We start from the raw sequence: 21,812 nt of genomic DNA on the forward strand, positions 1-21,812 counted from the left end.
ATCTGGCTGTGTTTGAGCCAGAGCTTCAGATCATCTATCTGCCTCTAACCCTCCAAAAGTCAGGGGAACTGATCTTCCCTCCCAACAGCTACTTAAGTGTACTTTTCAGCCGCCTCGTCGATCTCAGCCCGCTACTGTAACCTTTCATTTTATGGATGACTGTTCTGTCTGCACGTGCACGCCAGAAGGGGGCATCGGACCCCAGTCTAGATGCTTGCCAGCCACCATGTGGTTGCTGAGACTTGAACTCAGGACCTCTGGAAGAGCAGCCAGTCAATGCTCTTAACCACTGAGCAACCTTACCATAATAGTCTTTTACTTTTTTTATTTATTTTGAGTACACACTGCAGCTGTCTTCAGACAGCACCAGAAGAGGGCATCAGATCCCATTCCAGATGGTTGCGAGCCATCATGTGGTTGCTGGGAATTGAACTCAGGACCTCTGGAAGAGCAGTCAGTGCTCTTGACCACTGAGCCATCTCTCTAGCCCCTTTTACTTTTATACTAGGTATCAAGACCAAAGACCAGTACTGACAATGTGTAAATAACTCGTTTTGCTTTTTTACCAAAACAAAAAAGCAGCTGGTTCAAGCTGTTTATCATTCAGGCCATATGAAATGCAACTGGAAGAAAATATTTGAGAAAATATAACTTCAGATTAAATTAGGGACATAGATAAATGCTGCAGACATCAGTAGTTTATTGTTTTAGTCCAAACACATTCAAAATGGAAACTCAAAAGAATACTTTCTACCTGAAACAATTAAACTAGATTCTACCAGCATATAATGCTTATTTAACACATTACAAAATAAAGATGGTAATCCACTTTCTTCTATACCTACTAAAGCCAAGATGGTAAAGCCAATTTGGTTGCAATAGTGTCATAAGGATAGAATATTACCATCAAAATAAAATAAAATCAGCAAATAACAGTAATGGCAGATGACTACTTTTTAGTTTTTCACTGGAAAGGGGACAAAATGTTCAAAGTCCACAGTACTGCAGGTGAACAGTCACCATGTAAACTTCTCCATGGGATGGTTAATGTCTCGTGTGTGGTCTGGAAAGGCTGAAGCTGAATGGCTCGTAGCTCCAATTATCTGTTACACTTAACATCTGTCTTTTGTCGCCAGAACAGTAGATATGGGTTACAGGGCAAGATCTTGGATTTGAAATATATATGCTTGTACAGATGTTGTTGTGTGAAATATTTACACACATATACACACCTATACACAATAGGAGGAGGAATAATAACAAAAGAAAAATTACACCTGGGGGGCAAACCACTGACAAGAAAGCCACCTATTTCAAAGTAGTTTGGATAAAAGCTTCAAAACTACAAAGGAATTCTCTAGTACGAACTTCAAGTACTGTACATTAGAAAGTGTAAAACTGTTTCAAACAAACAAAACACTTTAGCCTTCCAAAATGGAAACTACAAAAATCTGTGTCCACAAAATATATGCAATAGTGCAAGACATTTCCTCAAACATGGAAGACCTCATTCTTAGGGAAAAAAGGAAATTTTACCCATATTGCCCAGTTGACAAAAAACCAATAGTTGCGTCACTAGCAAACAGTCACAAAGTTCAGAACCAGTTTGCTCCCATGTCAAGTGTGTATTTGTTCTCACTAAGGGAGAGTGGAGAAGTCTTCCATGTTAACAAGCAGCTTTAAGTGGTCACACGCGTTTACTCCGCCCGCTTCTTGCTTGAAACACCAGAAATCTGATATATACTGATTGATCCAACTGTAACCAGATAACCCTCGCCATTCTTGTGGTTCACTGGGACCTGCTATAAAGACAGACAACAATCCAGCAGCTAGAAACTCTGCTCACAGAATTGTTTAAAGATTCATGTAAAAATAAAAAGATGTCCTCCCAGACTTAAATTCAGGAGCCATTTGGGTGCTGACATCAGTTCAAGAGTTGTGCAAAATGAGTGACAGTTCCCGTCCCCCACCCATAAGAGCTGCCATTCTTCCCTCTGAAAATTGCAGTATCCGCACTCAGGTTCACGTGCCGTTTGGGGGAATCTGACTGCTTCTAAAATGTGACAAAATGTCCACCACGTTGTTTGACTTTTCCAAGAACTGAGTGATTATGGTTTTATAGTTCACACTGGAGCTGAAAGAAAAGTCAATTAGAGACTCAATGGACTTCTCCCTTCAAACACACATGACTCCCTCCCTCCCCCACAGAACACAGATGTTAACTGAAGAACAAGATAAATAATAAGCATCCATTTTACTGATTTGAAAGATACTGCAATTTTTATACATCAATGATTTTCTTCAACGTTTTGCAGCTGTGTGGCTTTGCAGTGCAGCAATTCATAGACCACACCGTACAGGATCACCAGCAAGACTGGAATGATGTAATAGAAGGCACCATCATGCTTATTACATTACCAGAGAACAGAATACAGGAAGGACAGCTTTCACTGGACACAGCTTAAAGGAGAGAGGGGAGGAGTGTGTTGAGCAGCCATCCATCCATCCCTGTACTCAAGAGGGCAAATAGAAAACTGACAAAACAGAGCTACTAAACCTGGTCTAGTATTTAAGACCACAGCTTTTGAAGTTCTCACTTTTCTTATTTCGTTCATAACTAAATGACTTCCTTCTGGAGTATTTGCAGTCTTGTTAAGGTTTGTGTGCACACGCTGGTCACAGCAAGCAGATAGAATGCCCTTATCATTTCACAAACTATTCTCTACTGGAAAAGAAGATCAAACTTTTTTTTCCCCTGTTGCCTCCTGGTGCAGATTTCAATGTTAATGACTTCAGAGTACCCGATAGTGCATTCTAATGAATACGTACAAGCTTCTGTTTGTTTGTGTTGGGGGGTGGGAGGGAGACAAGAAAAAAGGCAAGATTCTCCAATTGCACAAATTGCACTATTTGTGTTTCCAACATTAATAGCAGAAACAGTTAACACTTAAACAAAATGTGCAGCAGAGGATTTTTTTTTTTGTTTTAACTCAAATGACCTGAACTCAGTGGGCATGTCCTTTTTTTTTTTTTTAAAGTTCATTTTGTTGTAGACAGTTTAAGATATGGTCATTTCTCAGTCCTTAATTCTCCAAGTCTAGCTTTATAAATTAACAATATGAATCCTGTTGTGAAATTGGGGAAATAATGTCCACCTCAATTTAACTGATAACCAAAAGATGCTTTTCACATCAAAGAAATGATCAAAAAGGCTGTGTCACATTCCAAAGCCAAAAAAACTTAACAAGAATGCAAACACGATGAGTTAGGTACCACTGCCAAAACTGCCAACAGTGGGACTTCAACGACGCTGTCCTGTGAAGCGACCTTCCATTTGCCCGGTTCCTCTTCCAGAACCAAGTTTCTGTGTCATGCCACCTCGTGGAGGTGGCCCTCTTCCGTCACGATCACGCATCATTCCACCACCCACAATTCCACGTGGACCACCAGGACCCCGATCATTGCGCCTGATATCCCTGCGGTCATCGCCACCACCTCTGGTTTCTCGCTCTCTGGCAGCTCTTGTTTTTTTCTCTTCCACATTTAAACGTACTTCTCCTCGAAACATAATTGGCTTTAAAACAGAAAAATGACATGAGTGGGTTACACAAAAATAGACAGATATTAATTTACATACATAAGAAAATCTTTTAGGAAATAATGAAACTTTAACACAAGTCTGTATTAAGATTTGTGTTTCTATTAAAGCTTCAGCCCTTCTCAGTTGAACAAATGATCCATACAGCAGACTGTGACACTATAGCTTCTTACTCTTTGCATAAATACCATTTCACAATTAACTATTTTTAGCTTTACCATAAAAAGGATTTTCTATGGTTTTAAATGTTTCAATTCATCCTATAGACAACAAAAAGAAAAATTTTATGCCCCTTAAATCACTTACTTTTGCAATTAAGATTCTCTGAACTGGTTCAGAGTCATCAAAAACCACAAAACCAAAATTTGGAAGTTTTCCCCCAACACCCTTGGTATTGATGCGAAGTTCCACAACGTTTCCAAAACCTGTGAAAATATACATTACAACCAAGGGTTAAATATTTTAACAAAACATCCTAGTGACTTTAATTGTTCAGAATGAGCAACTGTCATGTTTCTGATCCGTCTGAAAATAAACACAGCAAAGCTGCTATGCAGGATGGTTGCTATAGGACATCTGCTGCTCAGAGGGCCACCACCTCTGTACCCCTAACAACCTTAGCAGACGCTTGTCTCCACAGGAGAAAAAAAAATTGTCAAGTGTTGGAAGACAAACATTTTCCCCACCCCATTTTACCAGTAGAGTCCTCGGAGTTTTAAATCTAAGACTGTTGATTCCAACCTTCTTCCTCATCTCCTGAACCTGACCAAACAACACTCAACAGTCCCTGACAATTGTGATAGCTTTATCATTTCTTCCCTTCTAACCAATTAAAGTGAGACTGGAAGCAGGTTAAGATACAATAAAGTAATTCAAAATCCTGGCTTTTATTATGACAAAAAGGATGTTTCTTCCTTTAGGGCTTTTTACTAAATTCAAGAATATTTTCTTTAAAGGGAAGCCTTCATGTTGTCAGATGGTAGAGTTGTTGTACTGAAAACCGTGGAGTCCTGTTGTCCACTTGGACAGGACACCCCCAACCAGTCCAGATTCTCTTGCTCATGGAGGGCAGGCAGGTCAGGACCACAAGAGGAAGACTGAGCCCTAATGAGCAGCTATGTTGATCTAATGTAGGGTAACCATTAAACTTCAACTTAAAAGTAGAACATAAATGCAAACTAAACCACTTACTCATAAAGAATTCTTTCAGTTCATTTTCATCAATATCATGAGGCAAGTTACCAACGAAAAGCTGATGACTGTCCGGATAGCGAATTATTCTCCGGTTGTCAGAGTCATTCTGTTCCATATCTCCTCTGCCTGAAAGACAGGAAGAAAGGAAACACTAAAGCCTATAACAACATATAAAAACAGTACAAAGAAATGAACTAGACTCAAGAGGAAAAAAAAAGAAATGAACTAGAAAGAAAAATCAGTATTAGTGCCAGCCAGGCAGAGTGGTACATACCCTAAATCAGTATTACTGCCAGGCAGAGTGGTACATACCCTAAATCAGTATCAGTGCCAGGCAGAGTGGTACATACCCTAAATCAGTATTAGTGCCAGGCAGGCAGAGTGGTACATACCCTATAAATCCCAACAGTCGGGAAGAGCTCCGAGTTCCAGATCAGCCTGGAGCTACACAACGAGACCTTGTCTCAAATAAACAAAAACATACAAGAAAGGGAACAAAGAAAAAACAAAAAACCCAATAGTGAAAGTCCTGGTTTGGCTTACTAAAGCAGACGTGCCCTGGGAGACGCTTCTGTGTTATCAGCAGGTGGAGAGAGAGCAGTGAGGGGCCAAGCTAGACTGCTAGACTGTGGACTATGGGCAAGACCATGAATGACTAGCTAGTACTCAAAGGACAGGGATTTCTCTATAACCCAGGAGCAAAGCAGTACGGAATAGTCCTCGAAAATATCGCCTTAGTGTTTTGAAGTAGAGCACATTTTATCTCTGAACGGCACAGCCAATCAATGTTAACTTACTAGCATTTACTTTTTAGGCCTCTTACCTCCCAAAGTATTGTCACATAGAAATAATTTTACTTAATCCTCTCATAACATAGCAGTAGTCACAGAAGACAGACATCACACAAGGAAACATCATTAACACCTAACTGGCTTAAGAACAAGCAGCTCAGACTTAATGTCATCCTAGATGGTGACAGTCAATACCACTGCCTGCAACTTCAGAATTCATTATTTTTATTTATAAAATTATACTTCTAAATTTGAGGTACAGTAGTATACCTCACTTGCATCCAAAACACTCTCTCTTTTGAGAAGATTAATCTGCCTTATACATGTATGGGTATTTTGCATGTATGTCTCTGCACCACACACATACCTTCTGCTAGCAGGGCAGAAGATGGCATTGCATCCCCAGAACTGACAACTCTGACCACCATGCAGGTGCTGGGAACCTGAACCTGGGTCCTCTGGAAGAGCAAGCAGTGCTCTTAACTGCTGCTCCACCTCTCTAACCCTGAAAAGCTCTTTTAAATCTTACAGAATTCAAATAATGGTCTTCACTCCACCTTAGCTAACAATGCAGTTATGAAAAGTTAGTTCAACTCAGGAGGAGTCAGTGTGAAGAGTTTTTCCTGAAAAGACAAGAGTGCACAGTGAGCTGGATACGAACAGCTCAGCTTCGATGTCTTAAGAGCAGCTACAATCAGTAAATGGTAAAAGGGCACATTTTATCAAACCGCATGTCTCCAAAGAGATCAGCAAACCCTCTCTTCAAAGTTGTTAGCCCAGGCTATCTATCTCAGCAGCATATCCCTATCTAAGTAATCTGATCTTCACACTCGGACCCATGTATGAACCCTAAAGTTTAGTCTCTCCCAACTGTCCAGTAAAAGCTGTTAGTCAACTGAGCTTACCTGGCCTTGGTCCTCGAGGAGGGAAACCAGGCCGCTCTCGAGGTCGCTGTTCCCGTACACGCGGTGGCTGAGACTGAACTTCTGGCTTAGCATCAACCCTCGGCTAAAATACAATGGGAAAATTATTAAAATTTTTATATTATAAAGAAGTAATTTCTACAGGAGAAAAACCAATCAAAGCAACTATTAGCAAGTCACTAGCAAGGATAATGATATTAAGTTTATGATGTTTTTATATAATTTCCTATATGTGTGAAAATACTTTTTAAAGGATATTCTGTACCAAGCTAGGACTGTAGGGTAGATCTTAATTTTCTTACTCAATACTGTAATAATTCACACTAAGCTGCTTTTACACAATAGCACTCTTTAAAATTAAAATTATACTCACAATAAAACAGGTAAGTTATTGCTACAATCACAAAATGCAAGATGAGCAACTCCATATACATACAAAAGACAAAGTTAAAAGGCTTTCTTATCTTATAAAGACAAGAATAGACACACAATTCCTCAGTAAATGCCTAGTTTGCTGCTTTCAGACATCAACAGTGCTCAGTAGAAATCTCCTAGCCCATCCCACCATCTTGAAACCAATACTTTAATAGTTCGAACAATAACCCTTTGCATGGTGGCAAATGCACTCCGAAGGCTGAGGCAGGAGGATCTTTGTTTGAAGCCAGCTTGAAACAGTAAGACCACATCTCAAAATTAAGCGACAAGAGTTTCCATATAAAATCTCAAGTAGTCCAAGAAGCCCTGTCGAAAGGATTGAACAACAGTCTTCCTTAACTGAGTGGGAATGGCAGGACAGGTCTGTCAACTGCTCAAATACACTCAAGGATTTTGTAAACAATAATGCTGTCTGTCCACACTTCTGTCATTTCCCCTCATACAACAGCCATTTCCAGTATTTTCAACCTCCAAGGGCTTTCTAATTGCTCAAGCATTTATGGCCCAAGGAAAAGACAAAACTAAATGAATCATCAAAAGACACTGCAAGCATTCAACGGACTACGGGCATCCCAAACTAAAAGCTAGCACTTTATAATCTTTAAGGACCTTGGTCTAAGCAATACTTTCATTAATTACATAACTGGGATGTTATAATTTGTAAAGATAAATCTAAATCTAAAAAACAGTGCAGCCACTGTAACCCTAAGGCATATGTTAACATTACGTTATTTAAAAGATTTACCTACTTCTTTCTTACAACCTGGTTTTTCTCCCTGTGTAGACTGATTTTCCCAAGATGAAATCTTTTCACATGTCCTGGAATCTACCTAGCCCAGGCTATCTATCTCAGTTACAATGTTAATTTTGCTGGGTGTGGTAGTGCATATCTTTGATCTCAGTACTTAAGAGGCAGGCAGAGGCAAGTGTATTTCTGTGAGTGAGTTCAAAGGCCAGCCTGGTCAGTTTTTGTTATAAAGCCTATCTAGCTATCTTGCTTTGTGTGTATGGGAGGTGGCAATCCTTGAGAGAACTGTTTCGTTTTAAAAATTTTTATATGCATTAGCATTTAGCTTGCATGTATGTCTTACATGTATCTGTGTGAGGGCGCCAGTTCCACTGGAACTGGAGTTACAGACAGTTGTGCACTCCCATGGGAGTGCTGGGTCCTCTGGATGAGCAGCCAGTGCTTTTAACTACTGACTGAGCCATCTCTTCAGCCTCAGCCAAGGGAATCGTAAGCTTGTTCAACCGTTACTGTTTGCCACTGCTGGGACTGCAAAAACTACTGAAAGGACAAATGTTCCCAATTTACTAGTTCAGAGTATCATAAGCCTGACAATGAGGACTGCTGTCTGTGCATATACAGTTTAATAGTATATTAACAATCTAAGATGTGGTATATACTGATAGCTGTATTTATAAAAAGGCATATATTTATAACTATATGCTTACTTCCACTAAAGGAAGTATCAAAAGCAGAACTTGGTACAGTTTATATTACCAATCAGAATTGAAAAATAGATGTATTTTACTCAAATTTTAGTTAGTGTCATATTGGAACTCAATAAAAATGGCAACTGCATGTAGTGAGTGGTGGTCCAGCCTTTGATCCCACCATCCAGGAGACTAGAGAGCCAGGTGCAATTTTGTGAGTTAGGCCATCCTGGTCCACACAGGCAGAATTCTAGGCTAAGCTTAGGTACATAGTAAGACCTTGTCTCAACAGAGGCAGAAGAGATGGGTAGGCAAAGAGCACTTGCTGCTTTTGCAGAGACAGTTCCCAGCAGTCACAAGCCCTCTGTATTCCAGTCCCAGGGTATCTGAGGCCCTATTCCAGCCCCTACAGTACATGCTACACAGATGTGCTATATATATGTGCGGGCAAAACCACCCATACTCATTTCAATTTTTTTGAAAAAAATAATTAAATATACCTTACATTTAGAATTTTCAGGAAAAAAATAGAACAGTCTAAATATTATCAAAGAACTTGAGGCTCTGTCTGACCTTAACACATTTCAAAACTTATTACAAAAATAAAGTCTCAAAACAATTTATCTTATAAATCATCTGTACACCGATTTGGTAACTTTGACTTTGGAATAGACAAGAATGCCAGTGCATAAGGACAAAAAGCAAAGAAACGTTCCTTTTACTAAGAAACAATTGTCAGCTAAGGCAGCTATGCCTTCTCCCTCTTCTCACCCACCAATTAAAACCAGGCATTCCTAACAGATGAAGTGGCTACATAGCCTACCATTAAGGCTTTCAACTTAACTTCACGTAACCAAAAGTATGATCTTACAGCAAACCCTACGAATGAATGTCAAACAAAATATAAAATAAAAAGTCAAAGCAAGTCAAAAAGGCATCACTACAACCATACACATGCCCTTCAGTGGAGTGTAAGCGATCAAGAGAACTGCTCAGTTCCAGCAAGGACTTCACTTACCCACCTCTTTAGCTCAGTGCCTACCAATACCTTAAGGTAAACTTAAGGTTCTTTTACCAAATAATCTATTTAAAACAAAAGGAAAAAAAAGCCGTTCAAAAGTAACAAAATAAGTTGAAGGATACTAAACCAGGTGAAGATATCACAAATTTATTATTCTACACATAGCACAAAGACCTGAGGGTAGTCTTAAAGCTTACATTTTATTATTTGTAATTATGTGTGTGTGTGTGTGTGTGTGTGTGTGTGTGTGTGTGTGTACACCTAAGTGTGGGCCCGTGCACATGAGAGCCAATGCCTACAAAGGCCAGAGGCATCAGGTCCCCTGGAAGTGGAGTTACAGGCAGTTCTAAGTCACCTGATACAGGTAAAGGCCAGAGGCATCAGGTCCCCTGGAAGTGGAGTTACAGGCAGTTCTAAGTCACCTGATACAGGTGCTGGGGACCTTAACTCAGGTCCTCCCTGTGTGCTCTGAACTGCCTAGCAATCAATCGCTCCAGCCCCTTAAGGTTTAATTTTAAAACATTTTTAATGGAGTGGGAAATTATAAAATAACTTCAAAATTGACTCAAATGTAAGATACCTAAGAGTTTAGAATCTAGTAAGTCAAGACATACCTTAAAAAAAAAAACCTTAAATACTAAATATCTTAAATTCTGTTATGAATACAGACCTAATATTCTCTGTAAGACATTAAAGAAAAATGTATGCATTTAGACCACATGTAGTGTGATATGCAACTACATAAATTCAAAAGCCAAGCTATATTCACTTGTCTAAACATGGGTGAGTTATGCTAGAATCTAATTTTCCTCTCTATAAAATGGAATGTTAATACTTGTCATGCAGGGTGGTTTTAAGGACTCAGTAACAAGAAAATCTGTGTGCTTTCTATCTCAGTACTAGGGAGGCAGAGGCAGATGGATCTCTGATTTCAAGGCTTGCTACAGCTATACAATGAGACCCTGTTTCCACCCATACCGCCCAAAAAAGAAATGTGAAAATAACACACTGACCACAATGGCTAGGCAAACAAATCTTAAAGTAGGCATTGAACTGTAGCCATGACTTAGCAGTTGGCGAAGAGCACCAGCAGCTCTTCCAGCAGACCAAGGGAGTTCCAGCCTCAGCACCTACATGGCAGCTCACAACCATCTGCATCTCCATTCCCAAGGAAACCAACACACTCTTCTGGACTCTGAGGGCACTGCATGCACAAGGTGCACATGAACGAACACAGGTAAACACAAAACTCTAAGTTAAAATTTTACAGTGTCACCAAATCTCTGAAATAACAACTAAAAAGGCTCCACATGTGAATCTGACAGAAATAAAGATTTCAAAGTCCCAAGTCACTCGTACAGATTGGTTTGAAAAGCACAAATCATTAGGGATGAGCTTTGACTGGGATCAAATACAACCGCATTTAAATACTTAACCAGAAAAAAACACCACCACCATCAACAACACACAGGTATTATGGCACCATGTACGTGTGTAGTAGAGACATCGGGGAAAAGTTTTAACTAGTTACTTTAAAATCGTATGTCTTCCCCCCCCCCCCCACCACCAAGACAGGGTTTCTCTGTGTAGCCCTGGCTGTCCTGGAACTCACTCTGTAGACCAGGCTGGCCTCGAACTCAGAAATTCGCCTGCCTCTGCCTCCCGAGTGCTGGGATTAAAGGCGTGCGCCACCACGCCTGGCAAAACCGCAATGTCTTAATGTTAGAGCATCTAAAAAAAATGTGTACAATAACCAAGTGTAAATTTTGTAGGAAAATGAAGCTCTACTCAAAATGTAGGGGAAACTGGGTACTTATATATGCCAATAAACTCAAATTTAATCTACTCTGTCTATCAAGCATCATAAATAGTGTCATATTTTCACAGTTTTGGAAAGCTCTGAAATGGATAAGATGACAAACAGACAAAAAGCAGAATACTAAAATGATCTGTTAAGGTGAACACTACAGTCATAAGTTGGTACAGGCTTCAATCAAACTGTGTCAAACACTCACAGACTGAATTTAGGCAATGTAAATATATATAACATATATTATAACATATATATTATATATATACACACACATATATCAAGGTTTCTATTTCTTTAGAACAGTGATTTAAAAAAAAAATGTCATTCTATTTTGTGCCTTTCCAAATTTCTTGCCTAAAATACTCTTGCTAAGTGGTAAAATTTTCAAGGAGTATTTTTCTTAAAGAAGCCTTTAAAATGACAACATTATATTAGTAAAACCAACTTAATCTGTACTGCACACACCCAAATCCCACCTCTGTATATTAATAGAGATTTGGCATTTAAAGTGGGTGCGCTGACATTTTATTAATACATTTTTAATGTTTAATCCATAATTCTGGTTGACTCGCTTAAAAATGTTTAAAAGTAAGCAATTGGCAAATGTAACAAGGATACAATCCAATGTGTTCACAGATTGGTTACCTGTGAGACTGGTGCTTTAACATGGGGTGGAATTCCAGAGGAAGAAACAGTACCACTAGGAGGCAGGTTTTTACTGGTCACTGAAGCCCAGGAGAAAGCCTGCAGGAAATGCAACAAACCTAGACTACTAATCATGGAAAACCACCAACATTCCTATAGGGAAACTTCCAAATATTTAATCTGTTTTCATTTCTAGTCTGTTCCTTTATATTGAAGGACTGACTTCCTAATAGAAAGGCACACACACACATGCCAGTCTGTGTGCCAACTTTCAGAATCTTATTATGCAAGGTACGACTGCTGTTTTGTCTCAACTGCTGAAACCTCACCAAGTTCCTACATAAGCAAGTGGCAAACCACTGTCAACTAAACATGCTATAAAATCTGAAGCAGAGACTGACTGCTCTCCCCATGGGGAGACAGGATGTGAGTGATGGTGTTAGGGAGAAGCACAGGAAGACCAGAGTGCGGTTGGAGACTCAGCAGACGTTACCAAAGTGAGCAAGGACTCCTGCACTACTCGCTTCTCCTGCCCAGATCTACTAACCGTCTACTTGACAGAGAGAGAGTTCACATGCTATACTATGGGTGCCACACATCTGTTCAAGAGAATTAGTAGAGTAAGGAAACTGATCCCATTTATATCGCAAACAGGTGTCTCTCACAGATCAACTTCAGTAGGGACACTGCATGACTCCTAGAGCATCAGAAGAGATGAGCAACTGAAAACCTCACACATGGACTTTCATGTAAGTCATTCAACACTGCATACAGACAAGAGGAATCTAGGTTATAAATTTCACTCTTAGGAATATTTTGGGGGTAGAGAGAAACCATAAAATCTCCTCAGAACAAGAACTCAAGTTTCTTTCATATACATATAAGTATAGCTTACTATTTCAAATAACAGAACCAAAACCATGCTTTATTAATGGCACCAAGCATGAAAATGTGAGGTCCCAGATCTGAAAAGTTCCTTTGATCTCACCTTTGGCGGTTCCTGAGGCAGAGAAGCAGGCTCAGCAGGAGGAGGAGTGGCCGACTTCTCCTCCAGCTCTTCCAAGTGTTTCTCCTCCACTTGTGGTTTCAGCTCTTCAGTCTTTGTTTCAGATTCTGGCTCAGGCTCAGGTTCATGAGAGGATTCTTCTAAAGGCTCCTCTATGCCATTACTACAACGAAACACCTAGGTCACTAGGTATTCAGATGAAATAAAACGGTTTCTCCAAACTAACAGTTGAAACTAGTTACATTCCTGTGGGTAAACTGTTCTGCGTTTGTGAGCAAGTATTCTCTGGTCATACACATGTGGTGTTGGGTATGGGTGAAACCCTAGTCCTGACTGCCAGGCACATACCAGTGAAATTGCTCTACCAGAGACTCACCTCCAGTCTATACCCATCTTTCTGGTTTTTGTTGTTGAGACAGGATTTTACTATGTATCCTTGGCTGGCCTGGAACTCAACTCTGTAGACCACACAGACCTCAGAGTCAGTGAGCTTCTCCTTTTGCCTCCTTCGAGTGCCAGGATTAGAGTGCACCATCACATTTTAAAAAATGGGTTTTAGTATCTTGCACATAATGGTGCTTCGCTTACGTGTATGTCGGTGCACCATGCATGTACACTGCCCTTGGAGGCCATAGGAGGGGGTCAGATTCCCATGTCTAGGGTTCCAACCAGTCACGTGGGTACTGGATCAGCTGGTGCTCTTAACTGTAATGCCATCACTACAACCAAACCCCACCATTTAACTCTAAATGGTGACAAGGTTTACCCCAGCGTTAAGTATAAACCCTGTGTTTGTTTTCTAAGCAGTGTGTGTTGGGACAGATAGGTCAGGCTTCCACTTTACGCCAGGAGGAAAACTTAGAACACCAGGCTTGCAGGGTGAGCACCTTCACAGGCCCTCACCCTCTGCCATATTAAAGTTTTACAGAAATAAGTTCAGTGTACTGTCCTAAAAAGCCTGCATTATCACAGTCAACCACAGCTTTGATACAAAACATGCATTTTTTTTCTTTTTTGAGCCAGGGTTTCTCTGTGTAGCCCAGGCTGGTCTCAAACTTAGAAATCCGCCTGCCTCTGTCTCCCCAAGTGCTGAGATTAAAGGCATGTGCCACCACTGCCTGGCATGCGAATTTTTTTAATTAAGTAGTAATTTTCAGTATCTTGGTACATGTCATAAATAACCAAATACTGTCTTAAATAGGCGGTTTTAACAAAAAAAGAAAAAAGTATTCGCAGAGGCTGAGGGTCTGGTCTGGTGGCAATGTGCATAACTCAACATGCATGAGATACCTAGCACAAAAAAAAAAAAAAAAAAAAAAACCTAACTTCTAACCTAGAAAGAACTACCTTACAGTTAGTTCACTACAGGTCAACGCAAATGCAACCTTGCAACTGCTAGCTAGCCTTACGTCACGGGGTGTGCGTCATAGTAAGCGCTGTTAGCATTCTCTTGCACAGGTTCAGGAGACGGCTGCCTGTCTTCTTGCTCCTCTTCCACTTCATCTTCTGACTCTGACAACACAGGACACATCTTTTTAAGAGAAGCTTACATAGACTCTAACATACACACTGTAGTATATTTAAGGGTTTGCTAGTTTAAAATGTCAGTAGACTTACAAAGGCAGTCATTCACTGAAATATTCCCTGTTCCCCACAAACTAAAGAGAACAAGCAGGAAAAAAGTTGATTATTATACTCTCTTTTAACAAGATGTAATAGTAAAGAAAGGAAAAGCAAGGAAGCTAGAAACCATTATTTTGGTTCTGTTGTCATATCTACTCTAGAGTGGCACTGAGAAAACTGGTATTCTATCAGTGGACGACGAATACCTACAGTATAGCCATAACAGGAAGACAAAGTGAGCTCTATGCCACTCTTTTCATTTTGACAAAAAAGTGTTTGCATCCCCAAGACAATTCCAGAATATGTACGAAACTCTAGTATAGTCTATACAGACAAGTCACCTATACAGTCTTCCTAGGTTTGACTTTTACATAATTTCATGTACACACATAGTTATACTTCCCCTAACAAAAACTAAAGAAGGGAAAGAGTTTCAATTCAAATAAACAGCCAATTTCCCAAAGTTTCGTCCTTACAGACAGTACAAAGTAAGACTACTGAGCAGCTCCCTTCAACTTAAACTCACCTTCATCAAGTTCTGGTTCAGAATCACCAAACACTTCATCTTCATAACGAAACATATCATTGTGAACATAAAATTTATTTGGAACAGATCCCTATAGAAAAACAACATACAAGTAAGTACTCCATGAATAGTCATAAATAGAAGTACCCACATTATCCTCAAACAACTGTAAACACCCATGGTATTGTATTAAAAGAACAAATTAAATGTTACAATCTTACATGCAATCTATATTTTAGTACCACAGAAATAATCTAGACTAAATATAATTATCCACAGCTGATTATGTTATAATGTTAACAAAGAGAAACATCGCCATTGACTATTATAAAATGTGTGGTGGCCAACACCTGTAATCCCACTTCTTCAGAGACAGAGAAGGAAGGCCACAGATTGAGCTATAGGGAGACTGGGTTAAAAAAATCCACAATGCACACACATGAAAATGTCAAAATAAAGCCCTACATCATGAATGAGTAGATGCTAATTATTAAAAATAAAAAAATTACAATTTAAAAACTCTTCTAAGCCGGGCGTGGTGGTGCACACCTTTAATCCCAGCACTTGGGAGGCAGAGGCAGGCAGATTTCTGAGGCCAGCCTGGTCTACAAAGTGAATTCCAGGACAGCCAGGGCTACACAGAGAAACCCTGTCTCGACAAACCAAAAATAAACAAAAACAAAAAACTCTTCTAAAATTGAGTTCATAAAGTTTTTCCATTTTCAAAACCTTTTGAAAACACAGCTTAGTATTTCACAGATCATGTGGGTTTACTTTGTCTTATGATCCTGGGAATCAAACTCAGAGCCTTCCACAAAAAGCTAAGTGTTTGTTCTACCACTGAGCTACATCACGCCAATCCTGTTCTGTATTTATCATCCACTTACACATTTATTCCAATATCTAACTTTAAAGCACACACATGTATATACAATGTCCAAATAAGATGTATCAACACACCTAATAAAGTCTCTCAAAAACAGCTGCTAAGCTGGGCGTGGTGGTGTACTCCTTTAATCCCAGCACTCGGGAGGTAGGGGCAGGTGGATTTCTGAGTTCGAGGCCAGCCTGGTCTACACAGAGAAACCCTGTCTTAAAAAAAAAAAAAAAACCACAGCTGCAAGCAGGAAGGAGAAATGGCTTAGTGGTTAAAAAAAAAAAAAAAAAAACAGGTTGCTTTTGAAGACCCAGGGTTTAATTCCCAGCAAGGCAGCTCACAACTGTAACTCCAGTTCCAGAGGATCTGATACCCTTCCCACTTCTATGGGTATCAGACACATATCCATACAAGCAAATAAAACATTCAAACATGGGGCTGGCGAGATGGCTCAGGGTTTAAGAGCACTGACTGCTCTGAGTTCAATTCCCAGCAACCACATGGTGGCTCACAACCATCTGTAACGAGATCTGGCGCACTCTTCTGGAGTGTCTGAAGACAGCTACAGTGTACTTACATATAATAAATAAATCTTTAAAAAAAAAAGCATTCAAACACATAAGACAAGAAACAAAGTTAAAGGGGCTGGAGCTGAAGAGATGGTTTACCAGTTAAGGGTGAGCTGTTCTCCTACAGGACCAGGGTTTGATTCTGAACACCCATGGAGCAACTGTCTATAATATCAGTTACAGGACAGTCAGAGATACCAGGTATGCAAATAGTGCACAGACATAAAGGCAAAACACCCATAAAAGTAAGTAAAATTCAAATATCAGTTAGATAATTAAAAAAAGAGCAACAAGCAAATCCAAGCCTGTAGGAAGAAACTCTAGCATTTTCAATAAGCTATTAACAACAAATCATAGAAATACAAAGTAAATGAAGTGAAAACTTACTTCTGGAGCCAGAACAAAGGTTTGCATAAACTTCCTCTCAGGCTGTCCACTGTTAGACAGCAAGCCCATGACCTGTACCACTACACCATCACTCAAGGTTGCATGAGCATCCACATGACGAATTTTGGTATGACATTCACTGAAGTTCAGAGATAACACTTTGTGGTGTATATCCTTTACAGAAGAAAAGGGTGAAGAAAATAAACTTCTTGTGCTACCACATTAACTACCCATCACTGTGTGTACATTTTCCTCACAACCCAAAAAGGTCAACCATTTGCTTTTCTGCATTAATTTGAATTCAGTCCAGAAACTACGTATTACAACAGACCACCCATAAACTACTATCACCTCTATACAAGAAGTCCTAATGCGTCTTGATACTGTGTTTAGTCTGGTGGTGTACAGCTCTTCCCCCCCTTCATTTCTCTGGCTGGCTCAGTTGGTAGAGCTTGAGACTTAAATCTCAGGGTTGCAGGTTTGAGTTCTGTTGGGGGTCAGATGTAAAAGTAACTTTTATACGCTTGATACCTTCCTCTGTCTGCTAACGTAGGCCTTGTCCTGGAAGCGTCTCGTCTCCATACAACCTAACCTAGGCCTAAATTGGTTTCAGCCTCTGAGACTTGCTGCTGAATAAGTTCACCCCTTCCTAGTTCTTCCTGAACTCTGGCTGGCTAATTCGACTCAGAAACGTCTCTCCAAGCGACTGACTCAAACTGACTTCTCTCTCAGCCTCTCTCGAATTGCTCTGCTTGGTCTCATTCTAACTCTGGCAATCTGTTCTAATCTGGTTCCTTCTCACTCTCTGGCTCATGCTGTCTTCTCCTGTGTTTAGCTTGTTCTCTCTTCAGCCTGTCTCTGTAGAACTCTCCTGGTAAACCTGCTCCTCTCTGCACTGCCCCTTAAGTAGCTTCCTTTTCCTTTCTTTTCACAAGAGCTGGGCAGATCCTGTTCTGTCAAATCTTTCTCTAATTTGTCACTTTGTCTGCCACTCAATTTGACTTCACTTTCAAACATGGGTGCTTTTTTCTACAACCTAACTCTACCTTCATCGTTTGGGATTAAAGGTGTGTACTAAGGGCATGTCTGTATTCCTGCCAAAGGGATTAAAAGTGGCTGAGCCATGCTGTACTGGCTAGTTTTGTGTCAACTTGACACAGCTGTAGTTATCACAGAGAAAGGAGCTTCAGGTGAGGAAATGCCTCCATGAGACCCAACTGTAAGGCATTTTCTCAATTAGTGATCAAGGGGGAAAGGCCCCTTGTGGGTGGTGCTATCTCTGGGCTGGTAGTCTCGATTCTATAAGAGAGCAGGCTGAGCAAGCCAGGGGAAGCAAGCCAGTAAAGAACATCCCTCCATGACCTCTGCATCAGCTCCTGCTCCCTGACCTGCTTGAGTTCCAGTCCTGACTTCCTTTAGTGATGAACAGCAGTATGGAAGTGTAAGCTGAATAAACCCTTTCCTCCCCAACTGCTTCTTGGCCATGATGTTTGTGCAGGAATAGAAACCCTGACTAAGACACACGCCATAATTAAAAACAGGTTTTGTTTTTTTGTTTTTCTTTTTTTTTACTAACACAATCTTGGGGCTCACAGTGTAATCGAATATCCTGTGATCAAATATCCTGCAACAGTACCAGACCACCATTCTCAAACTGTTACCAACTTCCTTTTGATCTTTTTTTACTTTACTATCTAATTTTACTTTATTATGATGTTTGCTGATGCTATTTTTCTATGTCCAGTTTCTTCCTGTTTGCTAAGGACCAAGCCTGGAGTCCAACTGAAGCCCCAAACCCTCTACCGTCCTCTCTTCCCATCAAGATCAGTTATTTCATACATTCCTGTAACATGTAAAATATGCTTTCTCAACTATATGTATAAAGCAGTCCATGCTCTCCTTTTGAAAACATCTCAATATACAGTTCTACTAAAACTATAGCAAAAGATCTAAAAACACCTAATGAAAGGCTACATTTTTAAAGCCATCTTAATTCTAAGACATTTTGAAAATACGTTAATTTGTGACTTACATTTTGGCCATAAACTGCTTCCTGGGGCTTTCCACTGGCATCCACTCCACCATGAACATAGGAGGAATTCCTGCCATAGAACCTGCAAAGTCATCAACAATTAAAAATACTGCCACTGAAGGGTCAAGAAAGCTTAAGACCCACTGATAATCAACAGATAAAGGGGTCCTTAGTCACGAACAGGACAGTGACTACTACCCAGAGTTGATGTACAGACTAAATAAGTCACTGCCCATAGACCCCTCAGGACAGCCATGTAACAAGGAACATGCTCAAGGAGCTAGCCTCCCTCTCTGTTGTCAATCTTCTTATTAAAATTGAAAGAAGGAGTTCAGGTGCATCCTAAATATTTAGTAATCTAGTAACTTATTGATCAAATTTTTTTTCTTCAGATAAAAAAACTTGGGCTGGGGAGATGGCTCAGTGGGTTAAGAGCACTGACTGCTCTTCTGAAGGTCCTGAGTTCAAATCCCATCAACCACATGGTGGCTGACAACCATCTGTAATGAGATCTGACGCCCTCTTCTGGTGTGTCTGAAGACAGCTACAGTGTACTTCTTTGTAATAATAATCATGTCGAAAGAAAGAAAGAAAGAAAGAAAGAAAGAAAGAAAGAAAGAAAGAAAGGAAAGAAAGACAGACAGACCTCAAGTTGTCTAGATTTACTGAAAATCAAATGTCCCATTTAATACTCTCTTCAGGATCTCCAAGTGGTTACTAACTCCACAGGCTTACAGCTTACAAATTTCAAATAATCAAAAAGAATCCAAGCTGGGCAGTGGTTGCACACGCCTTTAATCCCAGCACTTGGGAGGCAAAGGCAGGAGGATTTCTGAGTTTGAGGCCAGCCTGGTCTACAGAGTGAGCTCTAGGACAGACAGGGCGACACAGAGAAACCCTGTCTCGAAAAACCAAAAAAGAATTCAAAGACCAAGTAAAAGTCTACAACCATCTCAACATTGACTTTCCTTATTCAAGTTATTAAGTACATAATTTATGTTCTCCAGAGCTAGTCAAACATGTCAGAACTTCCCCTGTGCCAAACAGTATTTTCAGTGACATATACCGATCCTTTTGATCCTAACAACTTCATAAATAGTGCTACTATTTGAATGTATACAGAAGTTAAGAAATCCACATAACCAGCTCCCACCACTTGACATGTCACTCCGGCTCCAGCCGGAATCTGACCCTTCAGCATGCACACATGTGCATGCCTACACAAAACACACACACTTAAAACCTAAGAAAGAGGTGACAACTCTTCAGGGAAGTTACTCTAAGAATATAATTAACTAAAGCATATTAAAAGTGCTGAGGAGAAAAATATTAAAAACTTTATTCAGGCTTTTTAGATTTGTATGAATGTTTTGCCTGAATGTATGTTGTACACCATGTATGCCTAATACCGGCAGAGATCAGAAGAAAACACAATATCCTGTGACACTAGAGTTACAGATGGTCTTGAGTCAAAATGTGGGTGTTGGACTCAAACCCAAGCTTCTCCAAGACCAACAATGCTTCTTACTGCTGACTCATCTTCCAACCCCTCGGTGAAAAACTTAAAAGCATCAACATTTTTATTAGAGGAAAAAGTGTTTAAATTAAGCTAGATATAATATGGAAGCTGTACCATCTTAAGACTTTTAAAAATTATTTTGTGACTATTCATGTACAGATGTGTTTGTGTGGAGACCAGAGGAATCTCTTCCACCTTTATGAGTGCTCCATCCAGGTCGTAAGTCTTTCCTGGAAAATCCCTTACCCACTGTGTCATGTTGCTGACCTCAAAGTTATACTGTTAACAATATAGCTACACTACTAGTTGAGACTTTGTTAGCCAGGTGGTAGTGGTGAATCCCAGCACTCAGGAGACAGTTCAAGAACTCTGATTCTGAGGTCAGCCTGGTCTAGAGTGAGTTACAGCCAGGGTTACACAGAGAAACACCGATGGCTGTCAGCTGTCAAATATGAGAAATAGATGGTTAAAGTGCCTACATTATAACCAGCATAAAGTTTACATGGGGAGAAAAATCATCCCCAGAAAGGGAACCCAGAAAACAGTAAATACAAACCTCTCCTATAATACAGAAGAGACAGGAGAAACACATGTCCAACAGTACACCTAAAAAAATCTAATTCCAGAGAGCTTACCTAAGATGTACACTGAGTCAGTACTAGCCTTTCTGAGGGGAGTAACAAAGGATGGACAGCAACCTGAAGAACTCAGCTTTCAAAAGTCTCACCCTCCCTCCACTTGCTCAAGGACTCCTTCCACCCAGAATAGGACTATACGTATGCTACACATACTTCATTCCAACTTCTGGAAACATTAAGCTTATGGATGTTCAACTCTTGCCAAAATAGTGATAGCATCTTCCAAGTAATACTGCTTTTCACATGAGAACACAGAGCCTTCACAGGTCAGGTGTGTGGCAGCATTTCTCAACAATATGAGAACTTCAAAAGATAAAGTCATTGATTTCTAATCACTCATTGGAACCTTGTAATGAGTCAAGCTCCACATTAGTATAATGACACATGAAATACTGAGGAGTTTTGTGTGTGTGTGTGTGTGTGTGTGTGTGTGTGTGAGAGAGAGAGAGAGAGAGAGAGAGAGAGAGAGAGAGAGAGAGAGAGAGAGAAAGAGAGAGACAGAGAGAGACAGAGACCAAATGTGTTATGGCACTAAGATATGACATGTTGTTCCTGTTTGCAAAGATACTATCAACATATAAAGAGACAGAACTGACAATAAAATGTGGCCATATCCAAAGAATTCAAAGAAATGTCTAAATTTTACCTGTGCAAATACTCGGGAGCTTTATTCAGCAAAGTATAATATTGCCTCACAAACTCCCGCCCCACAAGCAGCGGACTGGGCTTCTCCATAACCATTTCTTTGCTGCACAATGTCAAATGCTGGAGGAGAAAA

General features: G+C 40.1%; 1 protein-coding gene, 1 long non-coding RNA gene and 1 other non-coding gene across 11 annotated transcripts in view; all 3 read right to left on the reverse strand.

Moving 5' to 3' along the window:
- Positions 1 to 665: 665 nt before the first annotated feature.
- Positions 666 to 21,812, reverse strand: part of G3bp2 (GTPase activating protein (SH3 domain) binding protein 2) — an 85,581-nt gene continuing 64,434 nt past the window's right edge. For 5 of the 9 annotated variants that reach the window (NM_001359195.1, NM_011816.4, NM_001080794.2 and 2 more), the window contains exons 2-12: positions 21,681 to 21,799; positions 18,878 to 18,959; positions 16,846 to 17,019; positions 15,013 to 15,103; positions 14,273 to 14,375; positions 12,846 to 13,026; positions 11,858 to 11,956; positions 6,489 to 6,591; positions 4,790 to 4,918; positions 3,905 to 4,023; positions 666 to 3,574 (exon numbers count right to left, since the gene is read on the reverse strand). In NM_001359195.1, coding sequence (NP_001346124.1) covers positions 3,302 to 3,574; positions 3,905 to 4,023; positions 4,790 to 4,918; positions 6,489 to 6,591; positions 11,858 to 11,956; positions 12,846 to 13,026; positions 14,273 to 14,375; positions 15,013 to 15,103; positions 16,846 to 17,019; positions 18,878 to 18,959; positions 21,681 to 21,775 — 1,449 coding nt within the window. In that variant the 5' untranslated portion in view covers positions 21,776 to 21,799 and the 3' untranslated portion in view covers positions 666 to 3,301. The remainder of the gene's footprint in view (positions 3,575 to 3,904; positions 4,024 to 4,789; positions 4,919 to 6,488; positions 6,592 to 11,857; positions 11,957 to 12,845; positions 13,027 to 14,272; positions 14,376 to 15,012; positions 15,104 to 16,845; positions 17,020 to 18,877; positions 18,960 to 21,680; positions 21,800 to 21,812) is intronic. The other 4 variants (NM_001359197.1, NM_001080795.2, NM_001080796.2 and 1 more) reach the window with 2 other exon arrangements.
- Gm22728 lies at positions 4,585 to 4,713 on the reverse strand. Its single transcript, XR_003956078.1, has one exon.
- Positions 9,618 to 11,851, reverse strand: Gm42111. The gene is made up of 2 exons (XR_880428.3): positions 9,822 to 11,851; positions 9,618 to 9,754 (listed from the first exon to the last, which is right to left on the reverse strand). It is a non-coding gene; the product is annotated as a predicted gene, 42111 (long non-coding RNA).

Source organism: Mus musculus, chromosome 5, assembly GCF_000001635.26.
Source record: "Mus musculus strain C57BL/6J chromosome 5, GRCm38.p6 C57BL/6J".
Taxonomy (NCBI): domain Eukaryota; kingdom Metazoa; phylum Chordata; class Mammalia; order Rodentia; family Muridae; genus Mus; species Mus musculus.